We start from the raw sequence: 14,079 nt of genomic DNA on the forward strand, positions 1-14,079 counted from the left end.
AGTTTTTATAACTGAAAGTAAGGAGCAACATTAAAACTTAAAACGAACAGAAATTATTCCGTACATGAAAGGGGCTGTCCCCTTCCCAACGCCTCGCTCTTTACGCTAAAGTTTGACTCTTTCTCACAACTTTATTTTTCAAAACAATAAAAAACTTTAGTGTAAAGAGCGAGGCGTTGAGGACGGGACAGTTCCTTTCATATACGGAATAATTTTTGTTCGTTTTAAGTTTTAATGTCGCTCCTTACTTTCAGTTAAAAAACTAGTTTTTTTTTATTTAATAACTATACAAATATCAAACAGCATTAAGCAACCGGATGAGACGGTGATGAGGACCCAGCCTTAAGCACGCATCAGAAGTAAGTTCCTCTTGATGATGATGGAGAGTACGCATGATATAAGTAGCACCAAACCGAGTGAATAATTTTCTATTACGGTAAGAACGTGACAAATAAAGAAAAAGCCTGCTGTATATATGTGGATTAGATTGAGATTACTTTCTCGAAATAAAAGGTAAAATCTATGCACAAGAAGTGTAGCATGATCACAAAAAGTCAAGTAGAATTTCACGAGACCGTGCCTATTGTAACGACCCCCTTACTTTCAGTCAAAAAACTTTTTTTTTTATTAATTTTCTGCTTGTTTTTCAAATAATGCAGGTAAATATGGCTCAGCTCCCCAGTGTAAAATTTCCCCTGCAAAATTCACCCTCCCCCTGGAAATTTTCCTCCCCAAGGAAGATTCTCCCTGTGGAAATCCGCCCCAAGCACAAAATATCCCCCTCCTCCATAAAAAATAGCTGTATACTTCCCAATAACAAATGCTATACGTGAACAATGGGCAAATTTCAGAACTTACAGGCCTCTCCCCAGGGACTCTGGGGGGTCATTTTACCCCTAAGGACATAGTTATTTGATCTTTCAGCTATACTAAACAAAATGGCTATCTCAAATTTTTTGATAACTTTAGGAAATAAATGAGCGTAGGAGGGGGGCCAGTTGCCCTTCAATCTTTACTGTCACTTAAAAAGGGTACTAGAACTTTTAATTTGCGCGCAAACGCGACCCCTCCCGATCTTCTAGGACCATTATTTCAATATGATCAGTCCTGGGAAAAAAAACAAACAAAAAACAAACAAATAAACACGAATCTCTGATCTGTCTCATGGCGAAAATGGCAAAATTCCACATTTTGTATATAGGAGCTTGAAATTTCTACTGTAGGGTTCTCGGGTACGCTGGTGTAATTTTCATCAGGATTCCTTGAACTTTAAGGGGTGTTGCCGCCCTATTTCAAAAACAGGGCAAATGTCCTTAGGCTCATTACTTCTGATGGGTAACATTAAACTTGATCAATTGCATATATTTGGAATCAGCATATTAAGCCAATTCTTTTGATGTATCTATTGATATCAAAATTCCGTTTTTTAGAGTTTGGGTTACTATTGAGCCGAGTCACTTCTTACTTACAGTTCGCTACCACGAAGTGTTTGACAAGTCTTGAAACACAAGTTTGGTTTAATTAGAACAATACTAAGTTTTTCTTAAAACTACTTAGAAAAATCTTCTAGAGCCATTTCTAGGGCCGTTCCCGATCTTCTAGGGCCATTGGTTCGATGCGATCACCCCTGGGGAAAAAAAATAAAAACGCATCCATGGTCTTTCTTCTGACAAAAAATATAAAAAATTATATTCTTGCTGGTAGGAGCTTGAAACCTCAACAGTAGGTTTCTTTGATACGCTGAATGTGATAGTACAATTTTCATAAGATTTCTTGAATTTTTGGGTGTGTTTCCCCTCTTTTTCGAAAATGAGGGAACTTTGTTCTGGCTTTTAGCTTATGGTGGACAGCACTAAACTTAATGAATCTTATATATTTGGAATCAGCATAAAAATTCAATTCTTTGATGTGTCTTTTGACATCAAAATTATGTCTTTTTAGAGTTTCGGTTACTATTGAACCTGGTCGTTCCTTTTCTACAGTTTGTTACTACGAACTATTCGAAAACTAGACTTTGAAGGCCAGAAAAGTCTTTCTTGGCCATATACTGTATTTTCCACTTTGACAAGCCAGATGTTTGTCAAAAAAGTGAATTAAATGAGCCAATATTACATCGTTTCACAATTACCAGTTGAATATTGTCATCTCTTCTCTAAATATTTTATCAACATATATACTTTAACAATACAAACTAATAAAAAAGAAAAAAAAATTCTTGCTTAGCTGAAAAATCCGCTTTGGAACGAAGAGAACCATAAAGCTTTTTCATCTAAAGAGCATTTTTCGTCGTAAAATTTTCTTTTATTGTTATTTGTTACCGTTCTTTTGCCCCTGGTGGAGTCCACAAAGTGCCCCCAAGGTCCATCGTAATATCATGTTTATAACATTTGTATTCCATGTGGTCATTGAACCAATTAGTAGTGGTGAAACATTTTGATATTTATTACTTTGTATAAATTTCTAGGTTGTGATGGGAGGATCGATTGTTGATTTTGTTGCAACTGTTCTTGAAGACCAAATAAAGGTAAGATCAATCAAATAGTTCTATGGAATTTAAGGTAAGATTTGTTAACCTATTTGTTGTTACTAGGCCATTAGATTTTCTTCTTTCAATAGAGCTTCTTTAGCATCTCCTATAGCAACTGATTCTAATGCATCACTTGGAATTTTCATACCAGATATAATTTTTTTGTATTGACAACTCAAGCCTTGACTGCTTAAGTTAATCATTTTTACTTTTTTTCAATCTTGTAAAAAAAGAGATGAAATCCATATTAAGCGATTGTGACTTAAAGTTGTATAAGTTCTTGCTAGTATGGTTGACTTCAACCAGCTGGTTTTGTAAAACTACGTTAAGGGGTTTGACCGTGGTATGTGCACACCATTTTGATTTGCTCTACACTGCTGTTAGGCGATTCCATGTCTTGTGAAGGAATGTTTGACGTTAGAGGATTCTCAGTTGCTTTGTTTCTAACCACCTTATTGCTGGAATTTGTTGAACTGCCAAAACTAGTAGCATGCTACTCAGAAACTAAAGCCAATACGGATCGTTCACCAAAATCAATTCCTTTTTAATTGTATAAAAAAGGGTTTCCCTCACTATTACTTTCACAATACGCGAAGAGTCCTGACTGCGTGCTAATTAAATATTTCTAGGAAACACATAGGAATTTGTCAAATTTCTTTTTGACTAGCTGTGACAACTGACAGAGTTAGTTCAGGCGAAAGAGAGAAACAAGCATACATCTGATAGTCCTTTTTGTCCAATGAAAAGTTGATTTTTTCCTCCGAGCACCTTATAATTAAGAACATATTTAATACTCATTTACTTAATTCCCACCCGGCCGGGTTGGCTTATTCGGGGCTTCTCCTCTAAGGGCATCATAACAGTATTTTTGGTATGCCTCCCTGTTTTTTGCAGTTCTCAGCAGTAGCCTACTGAGAAGGGGTGGTCAGAGAAGTTTTCCCACTAGCGCTTAGGAGGTCGTCCTCTTGGGCGAAAGGCATTAATTCTTCCTTCGAAGGCTATTTTGGGCAGTTGGGCTGGGGACATACGCTGAATGTGCCCTAACCATTGAAACTGTTAAAGTTGGATGATCTGCATGATGGATGAGGGTAATTCAAGAAGGACAGTAGCCATTTGTTTGATACTCAGACAAGGTAGGCTAAGTGATGCCAGTGAGTGATTTAGTTTATGTCGCCAGTTGGTACTTGTCGTCGGCTTTTAAAGTCCATGTCTCTGCTTCATAGGTTGCAACTGGAGGCACTAAGGCACCGAAAAGTTATATCTTCAGTTTTAAGGGCGGGTATGTATTTTTCCATATAAAATATATAAAAAAGCAAGTTTTTTTAAATGAAAGTAAGGAGCGACATTAAAACATAAAAAGAACAGAAATTATTCCGTATATAAAAGGGACTGTCTCCTCCTCAACGTCTCGCTCTTTACGCTAAAGTTTTTATTTTTTAAAAAAAAAAAGTTGTGAGAAAGAGCCAAACTTTAGCATAAAGGGCGAGACGTTGAGGAGGGGACAGCCCCTTTCATATACGGAATAATTTCTGTTCCTTTTATGTTTTAATGTCGCTCCTTACTTCAGTTAAAAAAAACTTGTTTTTTTATATATTTTAAATGGAAAAATACATACCTGCCCTTAAAACTGAAGATGAAAACTGAAGGGCGAGACGTTGAGGAGGGGACATCCCCTTTCATATACGGAATAATTTCTGTTCGTTTTAAGCTTTAATTTCGCTCCTTACTTTCAGTTAAAAAAAACTTGTTTTTTAATTTAATTTTTGAACGTTTTAAATTAATGCAGGTTTTGATTTTGGCTCACCGTACATGAAGAATTAAAACAAAATTTGCATATTAATTTTACTTTTATTTGGTTAAATGGCTTTCTCGAAAGTTGTTTAATTTTATTTACGAACGTTTTTATTAGTAATAAATATACATAACTTACGAATTAACATACGTAACGAGCTTCTATATTCATATATTTTAAATATGTATATTAGGGGGTTCGCCCCCTGTTCAATACCTCGCCTTTACGCTAAACTTCGAATTTTGTTCCAATTCTTCAAAAATACCCTTAATCACAAAGGCCGTTAATTAGAATAAATAGCTCTTATGAAAGTACTAAAAATATTTGACTTAATGAGCGAGGTATTGAATAGGGGGTGAACCCAATCATATACGTAGCAATTTCTGTTCGTTTTAAGTTCTGATGTTGCTCCTTACTTTCAGTTGAAAAACTTTTTTTTTTAATTTAATTTCTGATCGTTTTTTAAATAATGTTGGGTAGTCCGGTGCCTTCTTCATTGTAATGTCTCTTCCTCCATGAAAGGTTCCTCCATGGAAAGATCCTCCCACATAACCCCTGACCCACCCTTCCCGCCACTACCAGAAAAAATCCCCCCTGAAAACATCAGTATACTTCCCAATAACCAATACTATATGTAAACATTGGGTAAAGTTCATAACTTTCAGCCCTCCCCCCGGGCATTTTGGGGGATTAAGTTATCCTAAAAGACATAGTTATTATATTTTCGACCATGCTGAACAAAATGGTTATCCCAAAATTTTGATCGAGTGACTTTGGGGAAAAAATGAGCGTGGGAGGGGGCCTAGTTGTCCTCAGTTTTTTTTGGTCAGTTAAAATGGCAATAGAAATTTTAATTTCAGTTCAATTGAGCCCTTCCACGATATTCTAGCCCCACTGGGTCGATACGATCACCCCTGGGAAAAAAATGAATAAATAAACACGCATCCGTGATCTTTCTTCTGGCAAAAAAAAAAAAACACAAATTCCACATTTTTGCAGATAGGAGCTTGAAACCTCTACAGTAGGGTTCTCTGATACGCTGATCTGATGGTTTGATTTCTATTAAGATTTTATAACTTTGATGGGGTGTTTCCCCCTTTTTTCGAAAATCAGGCAAATTTTCTCAGGCGCGTAACTTTTGATGGGTAGTACTAAACTTGATAAAACTTTTTTATTTGAAATCAGCATTAAAATATGATTCTTTTGATGTATCTATTGGTATTAAAATTCCGTTTTTTAGAGTTTCGGTTACTATTGAGCCGGGTCGCTACTTACTTACAGTTCGTTATCAAGAACTGTTTGATAGAGCGCAGTGACTTGAAGCATGCGGATGCCAGAGCCAGCTGTCGTTTGGCGTCTTTTGTGGAGTCATTTGTGTATGTCAGCACACTTCCTAGGTGAAAAAAACGTATCGACCCGCTCGTTTTTCTTGCCCCAATTAGTGACTTGCCCTGAGCCGTGATACTCTCATCGCCTTTGTCTTGATGGCGCTTATCTTTATTCCAAAGGAAGTAGCTGCGTCGTCGATAGTAGTGTTTGCACCGGCTTGGAGCTCTTCTATGTTTCAGTTCAGACAATTAATATTTAATCCTACCAATTAATCAGATTAAAATCAATTTTGCTGAACCAAAAAAATGGCTTTCTAATTTGCATGTCCACGACAGTCAAGTCCAAGATAAATCTATTTCTATGTTTTTAAAGAAATCTATCCCGTCTCTTGTTTTTTTCTCCTTGTTAGGGAGGAAAAAAACTATTGAATCACTATGCTATTTTGAATGCTTTGATATTTTGAAACCTATTGAATCACTAAGCTGTTATTGAATCACTATGCTGTTAAGGTGTTTCTCATTTATTTTGATATGAGAAAAAAATGTGAAGCTTGAATGCTACTTGTTTAATGAAAGATTTAAATGTAACGTCGAAGTCTCAAATTTCTCCTAAAAATAATTATTTACTTTTGATTTGATATATTTAGTGAAAGATGTTTAACACTGATTGAAAATAGACGTCTTATTTAAATTTTAGTCTTACGTTCAAAAGAAATTTACTTTACAAGCCTACGTAAAAGAGCAGCCTTTTTGAAAGATATTTTCTGTAACGAAAATTCTTAGTAATTGGTAACTCCGAAGTTAATAATAGTTAAATACCCAGAATGAGAAAAACTAGATTTTTTCCACCAGTGACAAAGTAAATAAAGAAGAAAATTTGTATATACTATTTAAAAAATGATCATTGTTTTCAACTCCATTAATTTTTTTTTTCAGAACATTTTGGTTATCAAACGTTTTTGTTTCAAGCTATTTTTAATTTAAAAAACATTTCTATTAAAAAAAAATGAAAAATAAAACTGGATCAAACCTGTTGTGCAACAAGTTTGGATGTCATGGAAGGCATCTTCCTTGAAGTTCATTAAAAAGAAAGTTTTCCAGAAGAAAACATAGAGTTATGTTAAAACACTAAATGAGCAGAAATAAAGTCTTATAGCTATCCGAACCTAATCAAACAGAAAAAAAACTATGAATAAAAAAGTAAGCCAAAAATAAACATATTTAAAATCAATTGAGACTTAGAATGACAGATATTGCTATGAATGATTAAACTAAATCTAAAACGAACAAAAATTAAAATGAACAATAAAGTTAAAGTCATTACGAACACAAATGACCACCCTCTTAAACTTCCTAGAAAGGTAGTATCATTTGCAACTTACTGCAAACTGGATATCTTTCAAACAGTGATTGTCATAATGTCAACAAGAATAAAATAAAAAAAAGGAAAAAAAAAATTTCTTATAATCAATCAGTTTGTGACTTTCGATTTTGTTTTAATAGTTTAAAGCGGCACTTTTTTTCAATACATTTCCTTGTTATTCCACACCTAAAAAACATTAAATGTCTGTTGGTAATTTTGAATTAATCTATTTAGTTTGTTAAATTAAAAAAAAAGATTTTTCACCTGAAATTAAAAAGCGACATTAAAACTTAAGACGAACAGAAATTATTCCGTATATGGAAGGGGCTGTCCCCTCCTCAGCACCTCGCTCTTTAAGCTAAATTTTTTTTTTAATTTAAAAAGTAGAGTTGTTACAGAGAATCAAACTTTAGTGTAAAGAGCGAGGTGTTGAGGAGGGAACAGCCCCTTTCATATATGGAATAATTTCTATTCTTTTTAGGTTTTAATATCGCTTCTTACTTTCAGTTGAAAAGCTTGTTTATTTTTATTTAATTTCTGATTGATTTTGAAATAATGCCGAGAAATCCCTGACATGATTTTTGATGGCCGTGTGGCAAAACTAATCCAAGAATTAATAAATAAAATTATTTTACAATATGTTGTTAATGCAAATTAAATTTTGTTTTAAGATGTAAATTCTCGCTTACCTGTCAAAGATGTTCATGTGCAATTAAGGGTAGGCTAAGCAAATTGTCACTAATTCACTTGCTACAAAATACTGATGTTTTGAAAACGCGGATTTTTTGTCTGTTGAACAAAACAACAAAATTTATGGACACAGAAAAGATATTTAAAACACAAGTTAGATAGCGTTAATCAGCAGGAGAATCTTCAAAAAAAAAAAAATAATAACTGAAAAGATTACAAATCAGCAAGACAGTAGCGTAATCAAATCTCCCCCTTCCCACAGAATGATCCTCTAAACAATTCAGGCCCTTTAAAAATTTATCCCGGACAATAACACTTAATATCTCTACACTTAAAACTGAGTCGGTACAGAGAAAGTAAGACAAATCAAAAGAATTTCGTGTAGTTATTCTGGCAAATCCCTCCAGTGTAAAATTCTCCCTGAAAATTTGAACCCCCCCCCCCCGGAAAATTTCATCCGCATGGAAAATTTTCCCCGTGGAAAATTCCCCCAGAAGAAGATCTATCACCCCTCCCCCACCCGAAAAATGTATGCAACTTACCAGTAAAAAATACAGTACGTAAACAAGGGGCAAATTGTATAACATAAAGACCTATCCCCAGGGGTTCTGGGGGGTCATGTTATCTTCAAAGGCAAAGTTTTTTGGCTTTTTAACCATAATGAACAAAATGGCTATCTAAAAATTTTGATCAGACGATATTGAGAAAAGAGGGGCTTGGGGTGGGGGCTAGTTGCCCTCGAATCTTTTTGGTCACTTAAAATGGGCATTAGAACTTTTATTTTCCGTTCGAACGATCCTTCCCCTGATGTTCTAGGACCATTGGTCCGATACGATCACCCCTTGGAAAAAAACAAAAATAAAGAAAGGAAAAACAACAACAAATAAACACGCATCCGTGATCTGTCTTCTGGCAAAAATTACAAAATTCTACATTTTTGTAGATGCGAGTTTCAACCTCTACAGCAGTAAGGCTCTCTGATACATTGAATCTGACGGTGCGAATTTCATTAAGATTCTTTTAATTTTAGGAGCTGCCACCCCCCACTTCGAAAATCAGGCAAATTTTCTCAGGCTTTTAGCTTTTGATGGGTAACAACTAAGCTTAATGAATCTTATATATATATATATATATATATATATATATATATATATATATATATATATATATATATATATATATATATATATATATATATATATATATATATATATATATATATATATATATATATATATATATATATATATATATATATCTATATATATATTCAAGTGCACATTTGTCTCAATTGCTGGATTGGGACGACATTTTTTTTTTTTTTTTTTTTTTTTTTTTTTTTTTTTTTTTTTTTTTTGCCAAGTAATTACCTCTTAAACATAATATATATATATATATATATATATATATATATATATATATATGCATGGAATCAGTATAATAAGCCAAATCTTTTGATATATCTATTGATATCAAAATCCAGTTTTTTAGAGTTTCGGTTACTATTGAGCCGCGTCACTCCTTACTTACAGTTCGTTGCCACGAACTATTTCATTAGATTTTGCATCATAAAATACAATTTTTAATCCTTCAACTAAATTTGACTCGAAGTGGCAAAACCCCGACATCTTTATTCTCACGAAACGTATTCTTAATGTTGCGACTCTTGCTGTTTCCTGGCGGAAATTTTAAAGTTAAGATATAAGTTTTTGGCTACCTTACCTTCATTGGTTTGATTTTTATGGTGCATATCATTTTCTGTTATTATATTTCAATTGTAATGACCACATGACGAAATATCTAGGTTTTTGGTAAGGACACCTGACTATCTTTAATTGTTTGCCTACAGCGGCTCAGTAAAACTGTCACATCCAATTTCGGCAAAAAAAAATCAAGCCTCTTAAAATTATTAAATTTACTAGGAACTTCTGTAGAGATAAGATTTCCTGGTCCGACAAATTTAACAAGATCAGTTGAGGGTTTCACAGCTTTTCCCAGTTGTGACAGACTTAAAAGCTGTCATTTTAGTCGTTCCGTCTTTCTGCCCCTAAATATGCAAGCTACCATTAATCCCGTTGCTTTTTCTTAAGGGGTACATTTTAAAAGCCCTAAATCCGCCATAAACGCCAAAAACAGAGGGTTTTAACGAAAATATCCAGACAACTAAAGAAATAATGATATTTTAGTCTGAGGCCCCCCTTTCGCACTTTGCACTGGCCTGCGTGAGATTTTTTTTTTTTTTTTTTTTGAAAAACATTCTAGGTTGTTGATCGGTGCTTTTGCCACAGAATTCAAGCCTTTAGACTCACCTACCAAGTTAAAAAAGTAATTTTACCAATCGTTTATTTCGAGAAATCAAGCATGGGTCGATCAAACATTAGCAGAATTGACAATAATGTTTTCAATATAGGCGTACTGACAATATTTCACAGAGACTGAAATAGTTGTCCTGATTGTATTCATGGTTTCACTTAAATTGTCATGGTTTTACAGGCCAGGAGACAGTAAAGATAGTTTCCATGTTGTGTCCCGTTTGTCTCTACTTTTCCTATGGACACAATTAGTACTAAGAATTATGCATAGACCTTTTTGTATCCTAGAAACCAGTCAAAGGACTCGTCTACTTTGTCCTTTACCATAACAACAAATATGTAAACAGTTGAATAAACCTCTTTGCAGTGGAGCTATCATTGTCATTTTCCCTTGGGTTCAAGTTCCCTTAATCCCCTTTTCTTTCTTTAATGAGCATATGTCACAGGCAGAAGGGTTATTTTATTATTATTTTTTTCTTTGTCTGATACTTAGTCAATCTCAGATTACTTAGACAAGCAAATTGAATCCTGTAAATCCTTTCTTCGAATTCTATACCATCTATCTATTGGTTATTTCAATTATTCTCATTTGTGTTTTGCTTTTTTTTTGTATTTAACTTTTTTTTTTCGTCTACTAGTATTTGAGGAAGTAAGCTGACCGGTTTCGTCTGACAAGATTAGTCGAAACGTTAAAAGGAAGAAGATAAAATTTAATGAGCTGGTGGATACAAATTTCAATGGGGCAAAATTCTTCTTTTAGAAGATATCGATCCTTATAATTTGTAATTTGGTCAATTTATTAACGATGAAGTTCTTTTGGTCACAAAATGCAAATTTGGCAATTTAGAATATAAAAATATGAAAAGTTTTCAAATCATATAGTAATCTGACTTGCTCTTATGGCTCACGAAGTGAATTTCTTTACATTAGGTCACTTTCGTCTGAAAAAAAAAATTAATAGCAACATTAAAAGGAAGAAAATGAAATTTCGTGCGATATGGGATAGAAATTTCAATGGGAGAAAAATACTTCTTCTAAAAATATACACGGCAAAAAATATGTTACTTTCCTTGGCCGTCGATCTCATCTAATCAGAATGGAGTGGTAATGTGAAAGAAGTCTTTGTATGGTGTCTTCAAAACAGAAAATCGTTGGCACATGTAAATTTGTCTTGTATGAGTTCTCGTTGCTTACGAACATTGACGACAAAAATTTGTTTCATTGCTTTGATGAATTCCTAAATAGAAAATGAAATTGATAAGAGAATCTAAATTGGAGACCGTAAGAACCTAAAGACTTCGGTTCAAACAGTTCGTGGTAACGAACTGTAATTTATAAGTTTCATTAAGTTTGCTCTTACCTTTCAAAGGTTACGAGCCTGAGACAATTTGCCTACTTTTCGAAAAAAGGGTGAATCACCCCCTAAGAGTCACAGAACCTCAATTGAATGATACTGTCACATTCAGCGTATCAGAGAACCCTACTGTAGAGGTGTCAAGCTCCTGTCTGGAAAAACTTTGCATTTTTTTGCCAAAAGAAAGATCACGGGAGCGTGTTTATTTTTTTTTTTTTTTTTTTTTTTTTTTTTTTTTTTTTTTTGCAGGGGTGATCGTATTCACCCAGTGGTCCTAGAATATCAGGAAAGGGCTTATTTTAACGGAAAATTAAAAGTTCTAGTGCCCTTTTTAAATGACCAAAAAAATTAGAAGTCAACTAGGCTCCCTCCCACGCTCGTTTTTCCTCAAAATTGTCCGATCAAAATTTTGAGATTGCCATTTTGTTTAGCATGGTTGAAAGGACAAATAACTATGCCTTTGGAGATATCGTGACCCCCCACAGCCCTTGGAAAAAGGTATTTAAGTTACAGATTTGCCCATTGTTTACGTATAGTATTTGTTACTGGGAAGTATGCATACATTTTTCGAATGTGGGGAGGAATTTTCTGCTGGGGGGATTTTCTGCGGGGATAGTTTTCTATGGGGAGGGATGTTTCAAGGGGGTGAATTTTTCTAGGGAAATTTTACACTGGGGGAATTTGCTAAAATTTCTAAGCAAAATTGGTCTTATGTCTTGCTTTCTCTTTGTCGACTCAATTTTGCACGTGGAGATGTTAAAGGTAATTTTCCACCAGAAATTATTAAAAAAACACCAGAAATTAAATGAAAAACAAGTTTTTTCAACTGAAAGTAAGGACCAACATTAAAACTTAAAACGAACAGAAATTATTACGTATATGAGTGGGATTGCTCTTGCTTAGCACCTCACTCTTTACGCTAAAGTTTGAATTATGTTCCAATTCTTTAAGAACGACTGCTGGAACACTATATTGCACAATGATTGATGAGTATGATGAAAAGTGTGGATTATGCAACCCGTGTAAATTGCATAGAGGATATGCTGTACAAATTAAAGGTTGTAATTCCTGTCTTGAAGAGGTGTGTGACTCTCATTCTAGAGGCCACCTATGCTCCAATTGTCATTATGATAAATGTAAGCAGTGGGAGAATACATATCCCGGTATGATAGGAAAGAATCCTGGCCGTGAATTTAGTTTAGTTCTGCATGATTGGTCTCGTCGTCGTTTTAAATTGTTACAGGAGAAGGAGCCGGGTCATAAATTCAACTGCTGTAACAACAAACGAATATGGTTTTTACGTCATCGTTCTGAAGACAATTGCTGCTATCACTCCAATCTCACTGATTTTTACTGATTATAAGCCCACTGCCTTTCGTATAAATTCTACACTCCATACATCAGCAACTTTATTGAAAGCAGGGGGAAAACAGATTATTCAAAATCAACGAAGAGTACAGGATTTAACGACTAAGACTTGTGGCTTTCATGCACTACTCTTTTTCATGTTCAGATGTCGTGGCTACACCTACAAGCAGTTTCTCGACATCTACGTTGACTTACCTCAATTGAACGACTTTCTAGTGGAGAATATACTTACAAGTGTATTTAATATTGATTTTAGTGCCCTAAAAATAAAATGTTCTAAAGATGTATGTGAAATTGTTTATTAATAAAAAAAATTTATATACATGATAAAACGACTTTTCTACTCTTTAGATTTCATCCACTACTATGTATTTGTCGACAACAACTAGTGCAGGTAGATTATCTGAATTCATAGTGCACTGATCCTGATATACTGCAATGTCAGGGTCACATTTTCTACAGTAGAGTTTAAATTCACTCTTGTCATATCTCTTTGAATATTCAATGATACTATTCTCATTCATTCTATATAATTCACATTTTTCAATTTGCTTATTTGAAGCAATTTCAGAAATAATGTTCTCAAATGTCGAATCACATTCCGTCACAGCCAAATAAAAATCAGTCGGTTTATAATCATAACACCCAATGTCTTCACAACGATGACGTAGAAACCATATTCTTTTGTTGTTCCAGCAGTTGAATCGTTGACCCGGTTCCTCCTCCCAGAACAATCTAAAACCACGACGATACAAATCTCGTAGCAATAGACTAAAATCACGGTCAGAATTCTTTCCAATTATGCCAGGATATGTATTCTCCCACTGATTACATTTATCATAATGACAATTGGAGCATAGGTGGCCGCTAGAATGAGAGTCACCCATCTTTTCAAGACAGTAATTACAACCTTTAATTTGTACAGCATATCCTCTATACAATTCACATGGGTTATGTAATCTACACTTCTCATCATACTTATCAATCATTCTGCAATTCCCATATGATGATAACCGGCTGCCTTTTGTGTACATACATATCGAACATGTATGGAACATTTTGTCATGTGTTGACACTCTCACTACCACAATGAAACTGAGCTAGCAACAACAAAAAGTGTCTGAGATAGAGAGAGAGAGAGGAGTAAATCATCCTTGAGCACCATCTTTCTCATGAAAAAAGTCTTAAATTTCAAAGCTAATGTTTAAAAGCATATCCACAATATCATTTTGCCGTGACGTGATCAATATATCAATAAATTGTGTAAATGTATTTGGACCACGACGTAGAAGCTTCATACAATAGTCTAATGATGGAGAATCAGTTTTCATTATATCAACAAACA

The 14,079-nt window shown here is 34.2% G+C and overlaps 1 protein-coding gene across 2 annotated transcripts in view; it reads left to right on the top strand.

Annotated features, from left to right (window-relative positions):
• LOC148952099 (uncharacterized) overlaps window positions 1-14,079 on the top strand; it is a 644,245-nt gene that overhangs the window by 326,778 nt on the left and 303,388 nt on the right. For both annotated transcript variants that reach the window (XM_089089541.1, XM_089089542.1), the window contains exon 9: window positions 2,465-2,524. In XM_089089541.1, coding sequence (XP_088945667.1) covers window positions 2,465-2,524 — 60 coding nt within the window. The remainder of the gene's footprint in view (window positions 1-2,464; window positions 2,525-14,079) is intronic.

Source organism: Artemia sp. Qi Xiang Cuo, chromosome 5, assembly GCF_049724085.1.
Source record: "Artemia sp. Qi Xiang Cuo chromosome 5, ASM4972408v1, whole genome shotgun sequence".
NCBI classification, from domain to species: Eukaryota; Metazoa; Arthropoda; class Branchiopoda; order Anostraca; family Artemiidae; genus Artemia; species Artemia sp. Qi Xiang Cuo.